This window comes from Mobula birostris, chromosome 3, assembly GCF_030028105.1.
Source record: "Mobula birostris isolate sMobBir1 chromosome 3, sMobBir1.hap1, whole genome shotgun sequence".
Classification (NCBI taxonomy): Eukaryota; Metazoa; Chordata; class Chondrichthyes; order Myliobatiformes; family Myliobatidae; genus Mobula; species Mobula birostris.
Genome location: NC_092372.1, coordinates 38,687,313 through 38,709,108, shown reverse-complemented (window position 1 = coordinate 38,709,108; position 21,796 = coordinate 38,687,313). Strand labels below are relative to the sequence as shown.

At 38.4% G+C, this 21,796-nt stretch overlaps 1 protein-coding gene across 1 annotated transcript in view; it reads right to left on the bottom strand.

Annotated features, from left to right (window-relative positions):
• Positions 1–9,317: 9,317 nt before the first annotated feature.
• parp8 (poly (ADP-ribose) polymerase family, member 8) overlaps positions 9,318–21,796 on the bottom strand; it is a 370,191-nt gene continuing 357,712 nt past the window's right edge. The window contains exon 26 of the mRNA XM_072252492.1: positions 9,318–20,381. Coding sequence (XP_072108593.1) covers positions 20,279–20,381 — 103 coding nt within the window. The 3' untranslated portion in view covers positions 9,318–20,278. The remainder of the gene's footprint in view (positions 20,382–21,796) is intronic.

Sequence of the window (21,796 nt, the reverse complement as noted above, 5' to 3'; positions counted from 1 at the left end):
TACCTGTAGCTGTTTTGGTTGGATGATTTGAATAGTACAAAGTACTTTATGTCTTGTAGCTGTACATTGAACATCTATCATAAACTATCACCCACTATAACCAGTCTGTATAAAAGATGACTCAAAATTCCTTCATGCTAGTTAAGTGCAAAGGAATGGATACAGTTATATTTACAAAATGTAGATGATCATAATTTGATAAAGCTGCTTTATGCAATTCACCATGCCAGATAGTTTAGACTCAGTTTTCACGTTCTTATGTTTAAATTCTTAAGATTTGGATTATAGTTGTTACACATACTCAGTTTTGCATGATTTGTGATATCCTAAATAGCCAATGTGAACAATGGTGAATTCATTTAATATTCAGAGTAAGGCTATTCCACTGTCTCAATATTAGAAAGTATTTGGTTACTGTGGAGACGGGATGATGATCAACATTGGGAATAAAGTCTTTTGCCCCCTCAGCGTTGCTTTAATTATCAGAAAATAGTTGCTAATTGGTGACCTAATTTCATAAATCTTCATTCATTAAATTTTTGTCAATGCCTTTGGTTAATAAAACCTATCCATGTTGGGTTACAGATTGACAATTGAGTTAGGATCAATTATTACTTATAAAATGCATTTCCAAATTTCTGTACCATTTTCATATGAAGTGTTAGGTAATCACATTTGTCCCCTCTTCATCTCTATGCAGTTACTATTGTATAGTAGCACTCACATCCACAGTGCTGAAATGCTTTGAAAGCTTGGTCGTGGCCAGAATCGACTCTTTCCTCAGCAAGGACCTGGACCCATTACAATTTGCCTATTGCCACAATAGATCTACGGCAGACGCAATCTGACTGATTGTTTACCAGGCTTTAGATCACCTGGACAATACGAACACCTACATCAGGATGCTGTTCATTGACCATAGCTCAGTGATTAACATCATCATTCCTACTGTAATTGATACACATTTTTCCCCTATGTTATCATGTCTTGCATTGCCTGCTGCCACTAAGTTAATAAATTTCACGGCATATAGTGGTGATATTAAACCTGATTCTGATTCTAGACACCCTACCTAACAGGGGTCATTTATCATTATGCTCTATCTGATCTAATTAATATGTAGGACTATCCTTCTGTTTTCTATCTCCATTGTGCCCTATGTTGTGTGTTTATTATGTAGTCACGTGGGTGGGGGCATGGTAAAATCAAAATGTTTAGTAACATATTTGTGCATTGTTCTCTGCAGTTTAGAACTGGGGACTGTTGGGCATCATATCTTTTGTTCTCTTAATTACATTTGAGAACACTTAACTTCACTTAGGTATGTTTAATATTGCTAGTTTTAATTTCATCACTGCAGCATTGTATGTTTTACAAGCAAGAGAAAGTCTGCAGATGCTGGAAATCTGAACAACACGTTTATGTTGGAAGAACAACACCTTATATTCTTAGGGAAAAATGGAGGTTGGTGGTCTGTAAGCTGCAAGAAAGGCTCGATGGTAAGATTACTTCCACTGACATTATTGATTTTATTGAAAGACAAGTAAAGATTGCTACACACCTGGTGTTTGAGAATGTATACAATGCTATATCACTCACAGTAAGCAAAGTGTGAACAAAGCGAAGTCACAAATTCATTCGCAAACACGAGGAAATCTGCAGATGCTGGAAATTCAACCAACCCACATATAAAATGCTGGTGAACGCATCAGGCCAGGCAGCATCTACAGGAAGAGGTACAGTCGATGTTTCGGCCGAGACCCTTCGTCAGGACATAGTGTTGACGTTAGATGTCAGGCATAACATCTCTATGCCTGTCCACAAAATGGCACATTCCTCCTTAGAGGGACCTTTGGGAATGGGCTCACCTGAAGCATATTCATTTACCAGAAATTGATTCAGAAATTGAACCTGCTGATTAGGGGCCAATGTTCCTGAAGCATGGGAGCCAGTGCCAGTGATCAACAGTGTTAATAATGGACCCTATGCAATCAGAATAATGCTGGGTCAGACTGTCAATGGATCATTGAATGGAAACCATGGTGGTGGAAGAGATTATGCTCAGTCTGAGCTAACAGTTAATGGAACTTCAGTTTTGAACTTGGATGAGCTTTTACGGCAGTAATTTAAGACAGATTTCCCTGAATGCAGTCAAGAGGAACAACCTGATTTGTCAGAAGTTCACAGTCCAGTAAAGACCGCTTACCAGAAAGAGGACTGAAGTGTGAAAGTTTCCTGAGTTTTGGTAATAAGTAGTTGTAATTATTACAGTATAATAATTATGGGGCTGGGAGGTAGGCACCTGTTTTCTATCTGTGTTTTGCGTTTCTTATGTTAATTATGGTAACCAGTCACATGAGCATGGGTGGTGTAAAATTAAAGGGTTTAATTACATATTCATGCTTTGCTGTCGACAGTTTAGAGCTGGGGACTGTTGGGCATTATTTCTTTTGTTGATTGCTTAATTTTGCTTAAGTTGTTTAATGTCACTAGTTTTCATTTCAATTAGTTTCATCGTTTCAAGATTGTACATTTTGCTAGCTGCTAATAAAGGATCGAATATATTCTTTTAACTTTTGGAACATTATTATTGGATTGATCAGAGGGCGCGTCATACAAGCTAAATCCCCACATGGTTGCTGGCAGTGGCACTGGTTTGTTCAAGTTGCCGCTATATAATATGTTGAAGACTTTGCTCAAAAAATCCATGTCAAAATTTGATAAATTCATGATGCAGAGCCTAAGACTGAAATCTCAGTCCTAAACTGCAGTGCCCAAATTTCATACACTTCATGTGATCTAAGCATGGGTGTTTGTCTAGGTCAGGAGTTCCCAACCTGGGGTCCATAGTCCTTCAGTTAATGATAAGGCTCCATGGCATAAAAAAAAATGGTTGGGAACCCCTGCTATAGGTATAAAATAACCTACTTTGTGCATCCACTTGCCCCTTTTCTCTTTTACGATGCGTTCACACTAGGAGTGATTTATCAGAGAAAATTAGCTGACCGGTATATTCTGAGGGAGTGCGTGCAGTCCCAGGGAGAACACATAAACATCACAAACTACCCAATGTCAGGATTGAACTTGGATTGCTGGAGCTTTGGTACAACTCTGTGCTACCCCTGAACATTAACTATGCATTTCAACACAGAGGAGAGCATGTCTGACTCAACTCCTGAACAATCTTACCCTGCCTCCCTACCTTTCTGTCATCCAGTAATGATTTTACCAGAGGCCATCAAGCCCCTCTTAGATTCTTTATCCACTTATTGTATTCAAGTTCTCAGCATGCCATTTACCCTTTTATTTTGGTATTTGCTATGACATTTGTTTTTAAGATTCCAAGTCAAAATTAATTAAGGATGTTGAACTGATAAAGACAAGTTAAAACAATTGAGAAGTAGGAGTGCTCCAACTAACCTTGACCACGTTGAGTAAGGATTTTCAGTTAGCTTTCTACAGCATCTAATGAAGTTGTAGCTGATGAACAACTCCACATTAATGCTCTTATGCATTCCTGCTCTTATATTCTAGATGTGTTGCAAATAATGCTAACATTGCTTTTGCCTTTCTCACCACTGACTCAACCTGCAAATTAACCTTTAAGGTGTTCTACACAAGGACTCTTAAATCCCTTTCAATTTCAGATTTTTGCATTTTCTCCCTGTTTTAGGCAATAGTCTGCACATTTATTTCTTTTACCAAAGTGCATGACCATCGCTGCTCTCCTATCATCCCTGCCAGCATCTCCTTCCAATTTACTTTGACAAACTCCTCTCTCATACACTGTAATTTCCTTTACTCCACTGGGATATTGCTATGTCAGACTTCATTGTTTTCCTACCAAATTTGAAGTTGAACTCAATCATGTTGTGATCACTGCCTCCTAAGGGCTCCTTTACCTTAAGCTCCCTAATCACCCCTGGTTCTTTACATTGCACTCAATCCAGTATAGCTGATCCTCTAGTAGGCTCAATGACAAACTACTCTTAAAAAGCCATATAGCAGGCATTCAACAAATTCTCTCTCTTGAGATCCATTCATTACCAACCCGATTTTCCCAATCGATCTGCATGTTAAAATCTCCTATGACTATCATAACATTTCTCTGTTGACACGCCTTTTCTATTTCCCATTGTAATCTGTAGTCCACATCCCAGATACTGTTTAGAGGCGTGCCATAAATGTATAAGCCCTTGCAGTTTCTTAACTCAACCCACAAGGATTCAACATCTTCCAATACTATGTCACTTCTTTCTAATGATTTGATGCGATTCTTTACCAGCAGAGCCACACTACCCCCTCTGACTACCATTCTATCCTTCTGATACAATGTAACTTTAGACATTCATCTCCCAACTACAACCATCCTTCATCCATGATTTAGTGATGGTCACAACATCAAACCCGACAATCTGTAAAAGTGCAACAAGAACATCCACCTTATTTATTATACTCTGTGCATTAAGATATAACACTTTGATTATCTTATTTGCTACCCTTTTTGTTTCTGCATCCCTAATGCACTGATACTCACCCTGCTGGTTGGAATTTAGTCTTATCATCTGCCTGCCCTTCCCGACAGTCCGACTACATGCTATTTTTGCTTTTTTACCATCCATGAGTTCCTTCACTCTGGTTCCCATCCTCCGGCCAAATTAGTTTAAACCCTCTCCAACAGCTCTAACAAACCTACCTGCAAGAATATCACAACACACACACAAAATGCTGAAGATACTTAGCAGGCTAGGCAGCATCTATGGAAAGGGTAATCAGTCAACGTTTCAGGCTGAGACTCTTCATCAGGCTTAGTAAATGAGATGTGAAGTTAGAGCAGGAACGGGCTGGGGGGAGGGTGGTGGAGGGGAGGAAGAAGTACAAGGTGGTATGTGATAGGTGAAACTGGGAGTGGGGGAGTGATGAAGTAAAGAGCTGGGAAGCTGATAAGTGAAAGATATAAAGGGCTGAAGAAGAGGGAATCTGTTAGGAGAGGGTAGAAGATCATGGAAGAAGGGGAATGGGAAGGAGCACCAGAAGGAGGTGATAGGCAGGTAAAGAGACAGTGAAAGAGGGAAACGGGAATGGGGGGGGGGGGTCATTTACTGGAAGTTCAAGAAATCGATATTCATGCAGGCTACCCAGGCAGAATATAAGATGTTGTTTTTCCAACCTGAGTGTGGCCTCATCGCAACAGTAGAGGAACCCATGGACTGACATGTCAGAATGGGAAGTAGAACTGAAATGGGCAGCACTAGGAGATCCTACCTTTGTGGTGGATGGAGTGTAGCTGTTTGATGAAGCAGTCTCCTAATCTATGTTGGGTCTCAGCAATATACAGGAGGCCACGCTGGGTGCACCAGATACGGGATATGACTCCGACAGACTCACAGGTGAAGTGCCACCTTCCCTGGAAGGGCTGTCTGGGGCTCTGAATGGTAGTGAGGGAGAAGGTGTGGGGACAGGTATGGCACTTTTTCCATTTGCAAGGATAAGTGCCAGGAGGGATATCAGTGGGGAGGGATGAATGGACAAGGGAGTTGCATAGGTAACGATCCCTGCGGAAAGCAGAAAGTGTGGTGGGAGGGACAGATGTGCTTAGTGGTGGAATTCAGTTGGAGATAGTGGAAGTTATAGAGAATTATGTGCTGGACATGGAGGTAGTGGGAAGTAGGTGGGGCCAAGAGGAACCCTATCCCTGATGAGGGGATGGGGTGAGGGTAAACACACATGAAATGGAAGAGATGTGGACAAGGGCAGTGTTGATAGTGTTCTTGTTTTCCAATATATGTGAAGCTTTCTCTTAAACTTGGAAGTGATTTAGTTCAATATTTTAACCACCTCTTTGGATGTTGTACTGTAGTAATGTTATTGTTAATTTGCTTGCATGGACAGTGGAGTTTCTGTCCAGGAAGCTTTGCAATAATGTCCATTGAGCTCCAACCCAGGGAAGTGAACCGAGGGTGGCTGAAAGTTCACTGTAGAAACCTGAAAAGTGAAGCAAATCATCATCTATTATCACTGATTGAACAGCTTCTGTTTTGTTGTGAAGTGCCAGACCTTTACTGATTAAATGTCTATGATGGCACGAGTGAAAAAAAGTATTGATCAGACATAAATGCTGCATATTGTGAATTCAACCAAATTGCAATACATTCTGTTGCTCCTTCAGTTAAAGACAAATCATTGATGGGACTTGTGGCATCTGTGGAAGCAAAGGGATCTGTAATATTTTGGGTTGAGATCCTTCATCTGGACTCATTGATCTAAGTCAGAACTGAGAAAGGAGTGGACAGTTTAAAGAGTGAGTTCTATAAATAATTATATAGGTAGTCCTCTTTGAACTCTTAATTGTTGCTTGACAGGTGTGAATACAGTAATGTCTATTCTGAGCTGGCCATCCTGTTGGGTCCACAAATGCTGTTTGACCTGCTGAATTCCTTCCAGTAGGTTTGCTCCATATTGCAGCATATACAGTCTCTTAAATCTCAATTGTTCCTTGTCTGTGATATTATGGGTGGATCCCTTTGGGTATATACTCAGTGGCCACTATATTAAATACCTCCTGAAGCCAATAACGAGGCCAATGAGTGTACAATGTTTATGGTCTTCTGCTGCTGTAGTGCATCCACTTCAAGGTTCGACACCTTGTGCATTCAGAGACGCTCTTCTGCACACTGCTGTTGTAGCACATGGTTAGGTTGCCATGGTAGCGTTGTGGTTAGCGCAACACTATTACAGCCTGGGGCGTTTCAGAGAAGGATTTCAATTCCCTTGCTGTTCTGTAAGGAGTCTCTACCTCCGCCCTACGGAGTATGTGGGTTTTCTTCAGGTCCTCCAGTTTCCTCCCATAGTCCAAAGATGTACATGGTTGGTTAATTGATCTTTGTAAATTATCCCGTGATTAGGTTAGGGTTAATCGGATTTGCTGCGGCGGCGTGGCTCGAAGGGCCAGAAGGACCTACTTAGCGCCATATTGCTAAATACTGAATACCGTAAATAAAATTTGAGTTGTTATCACCTTTCTGTCAACTTGAACCAGATTGCCATTCTCCTCTGACCCCTCTCATTAACAAGGCATTTACACCCACAAAACTGCTGTTCACTGGATGTTTTCTTTGCACCATTTTCTATAAACTTTGGAGACTGTTGTACATGAAAATCCCAGGAGATCAGATGTTTCTGAGATTCTCAAACTGCCCTTCTTGGCAGCAATAATCATTTCATAGGCAAATTCACTTAGATCTTATTTCTTCCCTATTCTGATGTTTGGTCTGAACAACTGAACCTCTTGACCATGCCTGCAATCTTTTATGCATTGAGTTGCTGCCACCTGATTGCTAATTAGTTATTTGCACTAATGTACAGGTGTTATACAGGTGTTATTTGCACTAATGTACAAGTGGCCACTGGGTGTATGATCCTTTATCTCACACTTTGCAAGTTTTTGCAGCCTGTGGCTCCATTCTTCATTTATTCTGGAATGCACCCTTAATCCACATCTTCAGTGGAAGTCAATGTGTGGAGCTTTCATGCATTTTTCCAGAAAAAATAATTCTGCCTAATCTTTAATAAATTATGACAATCAGTAATTAACTTCAATATTAATCTTGCCTCCCTCTCACAGGCACACCACCTATCTACTATAAAATGCTTTCTTGGAAGCTCACCTGCATCTTACAAGTTCTCTAGAAGGGACTTACCTTGCAATCTTAACTTTGTCTACCAATGCATTTGAAGGAGAGGTCAGGGTTAAGTTTTTTATTCAGAGAGCGGTGAGTCCGTGGAATGGGCTGCCAGCAACGGTGGTGGAGGCGGATACGATAGGGTCTTTTAAGAGCCTTTTAGACAGGTACATGGAGCTTAGTAAAATAGGGGGCTATAGGTAAGCCTAGTAATTTCTAAGGTAGGGACATGTTCGGCACAACTCTGTGGGCCAAAGGGCCTGTATTGTGCTGTAGGTTTCCTATGTTTCTAAGGAAGATCCTGAGTAAGATTCACAGCCTGACATGTTGACTGAAATATTCATTTGCATAGATATTGTCTGACTTGCAGAGTTCATTCAGCATTTTGTGTGTGGTTGTTGATCTGCATTTCCAGCATCTACAGAATTTCTTGTGTTTAACATTTTTCTGGGTTTCTTAAAATTGGACTGACTGGTTTCTTTTAAATGTTGAGAGATGGAATGTATTGTTTTTCAAAGAGATCTGAGTGTCTTTGCACATGAATTACAGAAACCAAATGTGCAAATGGTCTGTTGGTCTTCATTAACATAAGGTTTGAATATAAGAGCAAAGACGAGAATTGTCTGCCCTGGAAGACTGTGGAAGTTCAGTCATTGATTTCATTAAAGATTATAATTGATCTTTTAAAATTTCAGAAACCATAGAATACGGGGATAGGGCAGGTGAACAATCTTAGCCATTGTGTAATACAGCACAGAATCAGATCCTTTGGCTTAGCATATCCACTAATCCTTTCTTAAAAATAATTTTTGCCTATATCCTCTCCTTTCAAACTATATGCCTAGGAGTAATTTACAGTGGCCAGTTAACCTATGAACCTGCATATCTTTGTGATTTTGGTTGAAAAGGGAGCATTCAGACAGTACTGACAAATTCCATAGAAACCACCCATTGAACCTGGGTGTCTGCTTACTGTGAGGCAACAACTCTACTAGCAGAAACATTGCTGATAAATGGTGATGATCTATCATGATTACATTTGATGGTGGAACAGACCCAAGGGTCCAAATATCCTACTCCTGCTTCTATTATTATTAGTGTAAGAACATATAGTTGAGCTAATTGATCAAACTTTTTTCTATTTGCAGGACATTGGGTGTGGTTTTTAATCTACATTTTTAAACTATCAATATGAAATTTCTTATAATTTACAGTACTGTGCAAAAGTCCTGGGTACATATATAGCTAGGGTGCCAAAGGCTTTTGCACAGTACTGTATATTATGTCTTTCCACTTACCAAATAACACTTAATACAACTGCTAATACAAAGCCAGGTACACATATTTCCGTTTCCCAACTACCTTCCTATTTTAAAAAATTGCATATACTGTAGGTCAATTCTAAATAGTAACTTTGCACCGTTTTTTGTACTTGCACGGTGTTTATTGCAGATTTTCATGGGGGTTAAGATCAATATTCCTAAAATACAATAAAATACTTTTTGCATATTTGTCATAGTTATAAAAATATAATCCCAATGAACAGCTCACTTACTGAATGCATGGAAATTCACTCCTAATTACAGAACCATACTCTTCAGACACAGAAAACTCACCAGAAAGAATTGATTACCTTTTTAATGAAGCATTTACATCAATGATTGATCAAAACATTTCATGAACTGATCAAACAGCAAACATAAATCTAAATTGAGGAAATTAGACAGCAACAGGACCGAAACTTCTAATTAAAAGCAATGTGAACCGAGTACAGAAAATATTTGGCCTCTGTATTTTTTTGGCAAATTTACATCATGTACATACATTGATGTCGTTGTTGACAGTATCTTATACTTCTAAGGCACTGAAAGCTAAGGTACTGAATTACAATTACATCTGTTTGTGACTGCTGTTCTTCATCTTGTGTAATGAAAATTCTGCATCAAATTTTAAAATGAAAGCATTAAAAGGACAAAATAAGTGGGTTAGGAATAGAGTGATGGTGAAAGTGGAAGCTCAAACAGATCAAGCTGCTGTGAGTCAGTAGACTGATTTACACCTTGGTTGATTTTTCCTTTACAGCCATGCCGCTAATTGTGTCTGTTCTTTTTGAATACTCGGCGATTAATCAAGAGAGGGAGGCAAAGTGGACGAAACTGGTCTTTGGCAGTGGTGCACAATGGGTGAAAACAGATAACAACTATTGTACACAACTATGAAAGGAAAATAAGAGGATGCTGGAAGTCTGACATAAAAACATACTGATGGAAATAATCGGCTGATCAGGCAGTATTTGTGGAAAGGGAGCCAAAGTTAATATTCTTTAATGTTTCCTCGTTAAAGTTTTCTGAAAGATGGCTAACCTCTTTTCCTATTTCACTGATGCTGCTTGACATTTTGGAAATTTTCAGCACATTCCTTTGTTTTAACATGGTGTAGCCGAGCTGCTAATTTCTGGACACCGACATTTTGTTTCTACAGCAGGCTAATTTCACCTCAAAAGATGAAAGTGAAAGGAGTATAAATAAGGGAAAGATTGGTTAGTGTTTCATGGGCATCTCTGACCGTTTGCTAAAGGGCCTTATCAGTTTTAAATGTGTTTCTCTGTTGTGGAGGCTTACCAATTTTAAATTTATTTGAAAACCTGGTATAAAAATTGAGAAAAATAAAAAGAAGTTATGTTTGTCACGGTATAATTTTCAAAGTAATATTAGCTCTAGGACATTTTCCTATTTCAAGACATGCATTAATTATCACAATACCCACACACTGTAATTAAGGGAAGATAATTAATATTCAACTTTTTAGCAGGAATGTCTGATGGTTTCTCTGATTTTCTTTATTTGAATCATTTAAAATTAGTTGTGTCTCAATACCTCTCACATTTCCTTGTCAATGAGGTAATTATTTTAAATCTAAATGCAAATAAACCCAAACTTGTGGTACTTAGTACACAATAGATCTGCAGGTGTTTTCTCAAACACCTTACATTTATATTGATAGCATGGCAGCGTGTAGTCTTAATTTAATGTTGAACAGTAGTATGTTCCAATTGCTTCATGCACATGCTTCATTCACTGGGTAATTAATTGATAAGCAAAAGGTCGGCTTGCTTCTAACATATTGAGTGAGTATAGCTCAATGGCAGAAACAGTAGTAGGCCATTCAGGCATTCGAAACAATTCTACCATTCAGTTCCATCAAGGCTAAAATAAGGGGACAAAACACTCATTTGGCAATTGAGAAGAACAGTGAGATAGCTGTTCAGCAAACTTTAACACACTGCCTGACCCAACAATGGAAAACAGAATTAGGCAAGATTTATGAAAGGCTGCCAATTTTTTATCATTTGTCTTGCACTTTGGCCAAAAACAAATTTCACCCTCTGAAATATTGTTAAATTACAGTAATTACAAACCACTGAAAGTAACAGACTGATATGCAAAATAATGCTCACAGACCTTATTTTGTATTGGTAGCCATTCAACATTTCATAAAGAACCAAGTATCAAACCACACTTATACTGGGATAAGCGATTAGCTCAGACTATTAGATGATAAACAATCTATATTTCTAACACGTTAGTCTCTTGACAACACACCCTTACCACCATGTCAAGAATTTCTTGATTCTGGCATGGTTCCGGAGGATTGGAAAATCGGAAATGTCACAGTGCTCTTTAAGAAGAGGCAGAAGAAAGGAAATAATTAGGTTAGTTAGCTTGACTTCAGTGGTTGGAAAGATGTTGGGATCCATTACTAAGGATGAGGTATTAGGGTACTTGGAGTATTCTGAGTAGTTTTGGGATCCTTATCTAAGAAAACATGTGCTGGCATTGTAGATAATCCACAGGAGCTTCACAAAAATGATTTCAGGAATGAAAAAGTTAATGTACGAGGAAGATTTGATGGCTCTGGGCCTGTACTCACTGGAGTTTAGAAGAACGCAATGGGAGAGGGATCTTATTGAAAACTATTGAATATTGAAAGACCTAGATAGAACGGATATGTTGAGGATGTTTCCAATAGTGGGTGAGTCTAGGACCAGAGGGCACAGCCTCAGAATAGAGGGGCATCCATTTAGAACAAGAAATTTCTTTAGCCAGAGGGTGGTAAATTGAGGAATTCATTGTCATGGATGTCTGTGGAGGCCAAGACATTGAGTATATTTAAAATGCAGATTGATAAGTTCTTGATTAGTCAGAGCATCAACTGTTATGGGGAGAAGGCAGGAAAATGGGATTGAGAGAAATAATAAATTAGCCATGATGGAATGGCAGAGTAGATTTGATAGATCAGTGGCCTAATTCTGCTCCTATACCTTGTGTCAGAATACATGAGAGTGTGAAAGCAGTACTGATGGAGTTCAACTGGTATGAAACTACACAACAAATTAATAAAATTAGAAATCTAACTTTAGCGATAAGACAATTTGACATTCTACATCAATAAACCCAAATGGCTTTGTAAAAATATATTTTCTTAAACCTATACCCATAAATACCTATATTATAAATAAAATGCACTGCATTGCTCATGCTAACATTTAATCAGACTGTGCCCTACAGTGGAATGTAATGGAACACTGCTTGTAGGGCAAATATATAGTCTTAAAGTCTTAAATTGCAATTACAGTTTTCCAATTGTCCATGCAGCATAGCAAAAAAAAAAAAAAGAGCAGCAAGCAAAACAGGGCGAGGAAAACAAATTTTTCAGGGTATGGAAAACTTACAGTCCACATTCTAACTCTCCTCTCCACCTGTAGTTACTGTTTCATGTGTAGTTACTCTTTTATATGTGTTCAAACTGTGTTTGTGGGCAAAGTATGGCCACCTATACATCCTCCTACCCCAGGTGCCCAGAAAAATTGTCAAGCTCCAGTGCAATCTATTTTGTGTGGATGGGGAGGGATGCATTAGTAGGATTTCCCAGAAATATCCCAAAACATAGTATCTGTTCTTTTAAGGGACTCAGCAGGCCAGACAGCATCCATGGAACAGTCGATATTTGGGTTGAGCCCCTTCGTCAGGACTGGAAAGGAAGTGGGAATTTGCCAGAATAAGGTGGTGGGGGGAGGCCGAGGAAGGGGAAGCAAAACAAGCTGGAAGGTGATAGGTGAAGCCAGGTTTGGGGGGGGGGAATAGATGGATTCAGTAAAAGATTGGAGAAAAAGGAATCTCATAGAAGGAGGAGATGGACCTTGGAAGAAAGGGATGGAAGGAGAGGCACCAGGGGAGATGATAGGCTGGTGAGGAAAAGAGATAAAAGGCCAAAGTGGGAAATAGAAAAAGGAAGGGGCAGCGGGAAAAATTACCAGAAGCTGGGGAAATTAATGTTCATGCCATTAGGTTGGTGGCTACCTAGACAGAATAGGTTGGTGTTGCTCCTCCAACCTGAGAGTGGTTATCATCAGAGCAGAAGAGAAGGGCATGCCAGAATGGGAATGGGGATAGGAATAAAAAGGTTGGCCACTGAAAAATCCTGCTGTTTGCAGATGAGGTGGAGGTGCTCGACAAAGCAAACCCCCAATCTACATTGGGTCTCACCAATGCACAGTAGAGGAGGCCGAATCGGGAGCACTGGATACAGTAGATGGCCCCAACGGATTTGCAGATGGTGTTGCCTCAGCTGGATGAATTGTTTGGAGCCGGAATAGGAGAGAGATTAGTGGAGAGGGACTGTGGAAAGTGGAGAGTGGAGGTGAGGAAGAGGTAAAGATTGGTTTGGTGGTAGGGTTCTGTTGAAGATGGATGATGTTGTGTGAATGATGTGTTGGATGCTCATGGGGTTGTAGGTGAGGATAAAAGGAACTCTATTCCTGTTAAGGCAGCAGGAAGATGGGACGAGTGTTGATGTCTGGGAAATGGAGGAGATGAGGTTGAGGGCAGCATCAATGATGGAGGAAGGGATTCCCCATTCTTTGAAGAAGGAGGACATCTCTGATGTCTTGGAAAGGAAAGCCTCATCCTGGAAACAGATGTGGTAGGGATGAAGAAACTGAGAAAAGGGAATGGCATTTTTACAGGAGACAGGGTGGGAAGAAGTATAGTCAAGATAGCCATGGGAATCAATAGGTTTATAAAAGATGTCAGTAGATGGTTTGACTCGAGGGATGATACAGAGAGATTGAGAAAGGGGAGAAAGTTGTCAGAAAGGGAGAGAGGTTCAGAGAAATAAGATAATGGCTAAAAGATCTATTTGCAAGTTTAGGTAGAAATCTATAAACCAAGACATCCAGACAGTGATTCTCCCTCTTTGCCCCAAAGACATCCTAGTTATCCAGGTTTGGAATAACTAGCAACTAAGATGCTCCACTAACCTTGAAACCAATGTCTGTTGTTCAGCTAACCCAGGACAGTCTTGGAGTTGCTTCTACCAAATGACAAACTCTATGACATGGATAACCTAGACTGAAACAGGCACAAATCTGAACTCAAGAAAGTTCCCATAGAAATTAATGAACAAATACTCATCAAACTTGAGCGCAGCCTGTCAGAATAGCAATGGATGTTGGCTTCAATATACATGTAAAAATTAAGAATATCATAAAGAATGAAGTTCAGGAAATCTATACTATTTTGAAAGATTAATTTTGCTTAAAACTACTCTGAATCACTTTTCTTTTATGGCCATCACTATTTTCCAAAAGTAAAATTCACCACCTTTATAAAGCCAAATATGATTAAAAAAATTAATAATAAACTGATTAAAAAAGATCTTCCCAACAAGATGATGAAGCCTAGCTATGACTCTATTCTTAACAGAATTGTTCCAAGCAAATGTAGACCTTTGAAGTCCATTCTGCCTGGAAGCATATACAATGAAGTCGTAATATGTGGCTTCCTACCTGTGTATCCTCCCATAATATGCTACTGAACACATCATTAGAAACAAATGCACAGGCGAAAACTGTGTATTACTTTTGGCATTGTGCTCTTGATGAGGAACATAGCTCACAAAGTCCATCCGAGTAGGCTTTGTTTTTCAGTTGTAGGAATATTATGCATGACAAATGACAGAATAGTTAACCTGAATTCTTGATCAGAGACAGTTTCTCAGACAGAAATGTTTGGAAAATTGTTGCTTGCATGTGTCTAGGAAAGGATGTACTGGAGGGCATAATTTGCCAATTTCACTGATAAGGACAAACCTGGGCAGAAGCTTCCATTCATCCATTTTGCTGGATTCTCTCCTGGTCATCAAAACCCTTGATCCTTGTCAGGTACTTTCCTGCTGCCCAGCAAGGCAAACATAATTTTACAATAAAGGTCTTCTACATATTAGCTTGAGACAAAGTCACATTTTTTAAAATTATGAAATGAAGTTTATTGAGAGACTTAAACATTGTTGGCACAGTAGCTCAGATCCAGCTTTGATCTTGAACATGGATGCTATCTACGTGGAGTTAGCATGTTCTCCCATGTTTCCACTGTGTGCTCTAGTTTCCTCTTGTTCCTCTTAATTGGCTCTAGTGCAGATGGGTAACAAAATGAATCAAGTGTGGTGGCATGGGCATGGGTGGTTGTGGGCGAGAAGTTCAGAGCGATGCAAGAGGGAAAACGGGAGATGTTTATGTGGGTGCTTCATAGTTGTCATGGTCATCTATGGGCCAAAGGTCTTGCTTCTGTGTTCTATGCTTCAATTACTTTATAATGAGGCACTTTTGTAGGAATTGTTCTTGTATTCATATGATCTTATTACATCTCAAAATGCTTCACCAGCTTATAATTACTTTTCAAATGCAGAGAGTGCATCATAGGCAGGGTGACAACCAAACTAAGGACAGTGACATGAACTCATGGTGAAAGAAATCCATGAGTTAATGGGCAGAATTGTGCTGGTCTGGGATTGCTGTCCAGAACTGCTACCCATGGCCATTGCATACTTGCACTTATCTATCCCAAAGAAGAAACCAGTCTTGATGGCCCTCTGCACATAATCTCAGGGGTGCCTGGCCTGTTTCTGGCATAGCCCCAGGCAATGCCTAAAAATACTCCTGATGGTTGGCAAATATGAAATCAGTTTTCCTGCTGTAAGATAATTAAGAGATATTCATAATTCATGGATGCCTTGGACATACTAACATCTATAAATCGCAAGAATTTAATTAACAAACATTGGAAATTAACATAATTAACAAACAAAAGCTCTTAAAATAATCAAAAGATATTATAATTTTTTTTAGAAAATGTTAATTTCTTCCATTTAACCTCACTGTAAACTGTACTGAAACCAGCGGGATTTCTAATTCAGCTTCACCTCTATGGGTCCTACCATGTAGGATCCATCGAGGTGGCAAGCTGATTTGTTTCCACAACTCTGTCAGTGGGTCTCAGATTTCTGTATTTCACAGCATGGGCACACAGACCTGGGATTGACTTCAGTTTGAATATCTATAGAGTTCTGAATGAAACTGCATACTGCACCCAGCAGTATCAGACCCAATGAGCTTTGGCAGTATTTTGTAGGGAGGTCTGTTATTTTACAGTACTGGGGGAAATCATGATTTTTCTCATTGTAGCAACTATTTTGCTTCTATTTTCATTTAAAGGACAGGCAAATTTTAAATTTCATCTGATTGGTGACACTTCCAATAATATAGCATTCCTTCAGAGTATGCTCAAACGCCGTGCTTGTTGCTAAAATTATTCACACAGCTAACCTAATATGCATAATGCATTCCAAAAAATTATCTCAAAAGACATCACTTTAATAACTTACGCAATCGTACTGTCAATGCTTTGGGGTTTGTGCTTTGCTTGCCAAAGACCACCTTTACCCATTCACAAATGTTATGGTCATGATTGAAAGTCCTTTCACAAATACATGTCTAGTATGTTAATATGGACTCTGGTGTTATAGTGGGCAATGCCATTAGAAGTATTAGAGCAAGAAAACATATCCCACGTGCCCCTTTTTTATTTTAAACGGCTCAAGTACCAAACATGGCCTGATAACAATTGATATTCACATCTGTGACAAGGGCCATTTTCACCATTTACTTAAGTGGTTAATAATCATACTTCCAAGGGATTTTTTATTTCTGGGGAAGGTACAAAATAAATATGCTAGTCAAGAACACTCTTTACTTCACTGTGATGCTCCATGAATGAGAATACATATATTCTGTTCATGCTACTCCATTTAGAACCATCATTTTATCGTACTTTGGGAGGATGAACACTGACTAAAATGCAAAGAATAGATTACAATGTAAAAATACAGTTTGGAGATGGTAGGAAGGTGGGGGGGGGGGGTTGGTTGGGTAATAAAACCACTACCTAACAATTTAGCTCCCGTTACACTGTCCATCCTCCCTAATTTTCACTTCCATTCATCTTGAACTATTAACACAAGAGATTCCGCAGATGCTGGAAATCCAGAGTAGCGCACAGAAAATGGAGGAACTCAGTAGGTCAGGCAGCATTTATGGAGAGGAATAAACAGTCAGAGTTTTGAGCTGAGAGCCTTCAACGGGACTGGTAAAAAAGCGGGAAAGGAGCCAGAATAAGAAAGTGGGGCAAGAGACGGAGAACAAGCAAAAGGTGACAGGTTAAGCCATATGAGAGGCAAATGAGATACTTGGATGTGATAGGTGGAAAAGGTAAAAGGCTATAGAAGAAGGGATCTGATAGGGGAGGAGAGTGGACAATCGGAGAAAGACAAGGAGGAGGGGCACCAGAGGGAACTGATAGGTAAATAAGAAGAAAAGGTGAGAAGGGAGCCAGAATTGGGAACAGAAGAAGAAAGAAGGGGTAGGAGGCAAAATTACTGGAGGTTAGAGAAATTGATGTTCATGCTGTTAGGTTGGGGCTACCCAGGTGGAACCAATCCACCTACCTTCCCCCTTACATGGTTTAACCTATCACCTTCTAGCTTGTACAATTTCACCTGCCCCCACCTTCTCATCCTGACTTCTCCCTCCTTTCTTTTCAGTCTTGATGAAGGGTCTTGGTTTGAAATACTGCCTGTTTATTCCTTTCCATAGATACCTGATCTGGTGAGTTCTGTGTGTGATAATCTTGATCTGTTAATTGATTTTTGATCTAGAATTGAATTTACTCTAAATAATAGAAAATATCAGTGAAACTCATTATTTTAACTGTTTTAAGTATAGACCTGTGAAACCTTGGTTTATTTTCATGAACAAATCTAAATATGCAACATTGATTACTGGGATTGCAAATTGTGACTGGGAACCTATATGCTGCAGTGTGGATATATAGACCGGGCTTAATGCAAGGTTGGTATTATATTAGAAATAAGTAGAGGGAAATTGAACAAAAGTTGTGATTTAGTCAAAGAAGTGAAAGATGCTAAAATGCAGAGCAGAAATATATTTTAAAAGGACAGTACAAACTATACCTCATAATAGTGAAATCTGGTGTGGTGACACAGCAAATGTCCAAAACGAGAGCTTTCATCAAATCTTCACAAATTTGTCAAATAAGTATAAATAGAGAATATATGTTGAAAAACTTGATACCTATTTTGAAGAGTTAGTTCACATTGCATACCTTGTTACAAACATGCTTACAATCTGCATCTTTCAACTCCGAAATATGTCACAGAAATTATTCCTTTAACTGATACTTAAGACATGTTATGATAGTGTACAATGATAATGTAATGGATATTTAAAAGAAGTGATTTCTATATTTTAAACAAGTCCAAAGAGTTTGATTTGTAAACTTCATTCATACCTGATATTTTAATCTTTATTATTTTAAGCTGAAATCAGTACCATTAATATGTCGTGAGAGAGCGAAAAGAATGAAACTGGTTGATCTGTCTGAAAAGTTGCATTTCTAAACTCTTTGTAATTAAAGAGTATCAAATTGAATGCTGATTTTTAATTGTATCTGATACAGAAGACTGGAATAAGCAATACCATTGTAAAGTGTTTTGTGCTTGTATCTAGATTAAGTCTGTAATTTCCAAGACCTTTATGAAAAGTACAGATATTGCAATGTTCTCCTTGAGCTACTGCTCTCCAATCTGCAAAATTGTAACATACATAACAACACAGGCTGTTTAACCTTCTCCAAAGTGGATTCCTCCTCAATTCAGCTTTCTACGGTACTTTTGAAATAAAATCTGAGAACAAAATCATTTTATCGTTGTAAAATGGCACATTGTAGAGGGGATTTTGCTGTAAATCAAATACCAAATGTTACTAACTTTAACTGCATAATTAAATCTTCCAAACAGTAGACAAGTATTCAGTCATATAATGATGACATCATTGACCTAACGCCATTTGGTCACTCCCACATGCAAGGTACCCAGGGTACTCACTGCAAGGATTATATAATATTGGTTCAAAACAGTTACTAAGAATCTTTTTTTCTTCTTTTGAAATAATATGCCAAAATCTAGTAACTCTTCACATAAAAATCGTATTAGTAGGGAGTTCAATATCGACAGAATTAAAAGGTTTCAGAGCAATGTTGGTAGATCATTTTTATCCAGAAGGTAGATACTGTCTGTAAAGGGAAAAAAAAAACTTCAACCAGATTCAAAACTCAGCAGTGGAGTGACAACCTTATTTTAATTGAAGACCAATCCTTATTTTAAACATAAATGTGCCACTTTTATAGAAAAAAGCAGTGTTCTATTTTTTTTGGACCAGTTCAGATATCAAAATGACTATCCTTTATTGTTTCAATATGCTGAAATCCTGCACTACACTTCTATTTTTTAAAAAAATGTACATTTTGGATACCATTTCTCAAGACTCCGGTATTGTTTTAATTTTTATTCTGGTCTAAAAGGAATCTGTAGTGGCTGCCAGCACCAATATCCATCACCACCAAGAGTTTTTAAAAAAGGCTTTGTTATATAAAAAGTTGGCATCATCATGGCGCTTCAGAAGGGAGGGTTTCTTCACTAAGGCCTGCAATCAAAGCACCCCAGGCAGTATTTTGTTAAATTTCTTTTTGTCTTCACAATTATAATATTTTTCAAAATGTAAATAAAACAATGATTTGGCTGGTATAGGATAGACTGACTTTTTAAAAAATAACACAGTTCTCACTCCTAATGGGAGAGGACTATATCAACATTCCTAAAACTATGTGGTATTTATGAGTAAAGAGGAGCAACTGATAAACATGGAACAAAACAGCTCCTTGATTCAGCTGATGCCTGAGGCAGAGTTTTCCTCCTCAGCATTCCTACATGGCAACTTAGAGATACAGTAGGGTGCAATCCCATAAGTATCACTCATTACAGATTCGACACTTCGCCAAGATTCACAACTTAACTAATCAGCACCAGAACATAATCCAGTCATAACGCACCAATCTCATGCTCAATTTCCCAAAGCCGAATAAAATCAGGGTCAATACACAATACTGTACAACTTTTCCAGGAAAACCCATCACAACAATGCCAACTCGATGTCTGGCAAAACTTCGGACTTAGCTTTACTAAAATATTGGGTTCAAATGAGAAATCTTGAAATTAAAGTGCGTTATTTAAATCTTAGCTTGTGCATTTGAAATTAGGTTATTAATATTTTAGTTCAAAACTGCACTGCAGCTTAAAAGCCAGACGTGGCATTCTGATCCAGTCAGTGATGATGTGTGATTCTTTTAACCTGTTGCTGTCTGGTTTCCAATGACCCGAAGAATTTCTTTATGAATGCTGGCATCCTGTGTGTTTGTACTGATATCTCCCACTTGGCCATCTTCATATCTGAAATGAACAACAAATCAATGTTCCTTGTGGAGTATGCGTTCTTAGCATCTATATTTCTATGAATAAATGCTATTATAAACTTCCACTTCCCTGGGCCACATTCATGAGACTAGGATGGGGTTGGGTAAACAGATGGAGACTGGAAATTGGAGAAGTTGTTAAGACAGACAGGGTGGTGTAGTAGAAAATGGCTTTGGGGCAGTAGAGGTTAGTTTAGGATAAATATAACTAAATTTACTTGGCAGATTGTCTGGTCTTACATTGCACTTCAAAGTCCACAAGATAGTGATATTAGATTATTACCGTCACATGTACCAATATACAGCTTGTCTTGCATACTGTTTATACAGATCAAACCATTACCAATGCATTGAGCTAGAATAATGTAAAACAATAATAATGGAATAAAGTGTAAGAACTACCAAAAAGATGCCTGGCAGGTAAACTGTAAAGTGCAAGATCACAGGTAGATTGTGAGGCTAAGAGTCTATCTTATCCTACTAAATATTGGGAGTGCCCAATGATGGGTCTTCACATGGCAATCTAAACTAAGTTCCTATACAATGTTACATTAGAAATTAGAACATTCTTCCATGGATGCCCATGCAGAAATGATGTTAAGTTTTCAAGGGTGAATCAAGACTTGAAATGCCTGGTCACATTTCTGGAGTGACACAAGAAAAAAACAATAATGATCAATATTGCAAAAAGCAGTTGTGAAATGCTAATAATACAGTGCATTGCATTTCACTTTTCTTGCATATATTTTTCTTTAATCATATGCTTTTATAGACATTTTATTTCACAGCTTTATTTTCCTTTGTTTTCTCTCTTTCTTTAACTGCCTTATTCAATTACTAAGAAGACATTGTGATCACTTGGCCTTATCCTATCAGAGGTATTTCTTTTTGTACCTCTGAAACAAAATTAATTTGTTTTCTCACTTTTGTATTTCTGATGTAAGACCTTCAAGCTTGCCTTATCTACTGAGACTTTCTACCAGTTTCTGTGTTTTCCTTCGATGCATCATCATCTGTTTCTATTTGATTCCACTTCAATACATCTGAAATAATTCCTTACTTACTGCCTTATGGGAAATAGGTTCTTATTTCAGAAGAAACAAAATTAGTTGTTGAACAAAAATACATCAAGCATGATCAAAATAATGGCAAATATAATTAAGGATCCAAGGACAATTCAAAAGCATTCTATTCAAAATCCCTTTTCATATACTGTTCATAACAAAGTTTCCATTTGTTCTGAGCATTTTTTCTATTTTGTACGCATCATCAATAAGACGCATAATTTTATCTCTTGTTTTGTTTTAGTCAAAATAATCAAGCATATGTATTCATTGATTTACGACACAGAAAGCATTATTTTTCTCAGGTCATGATTCTCTGGGTGATGGA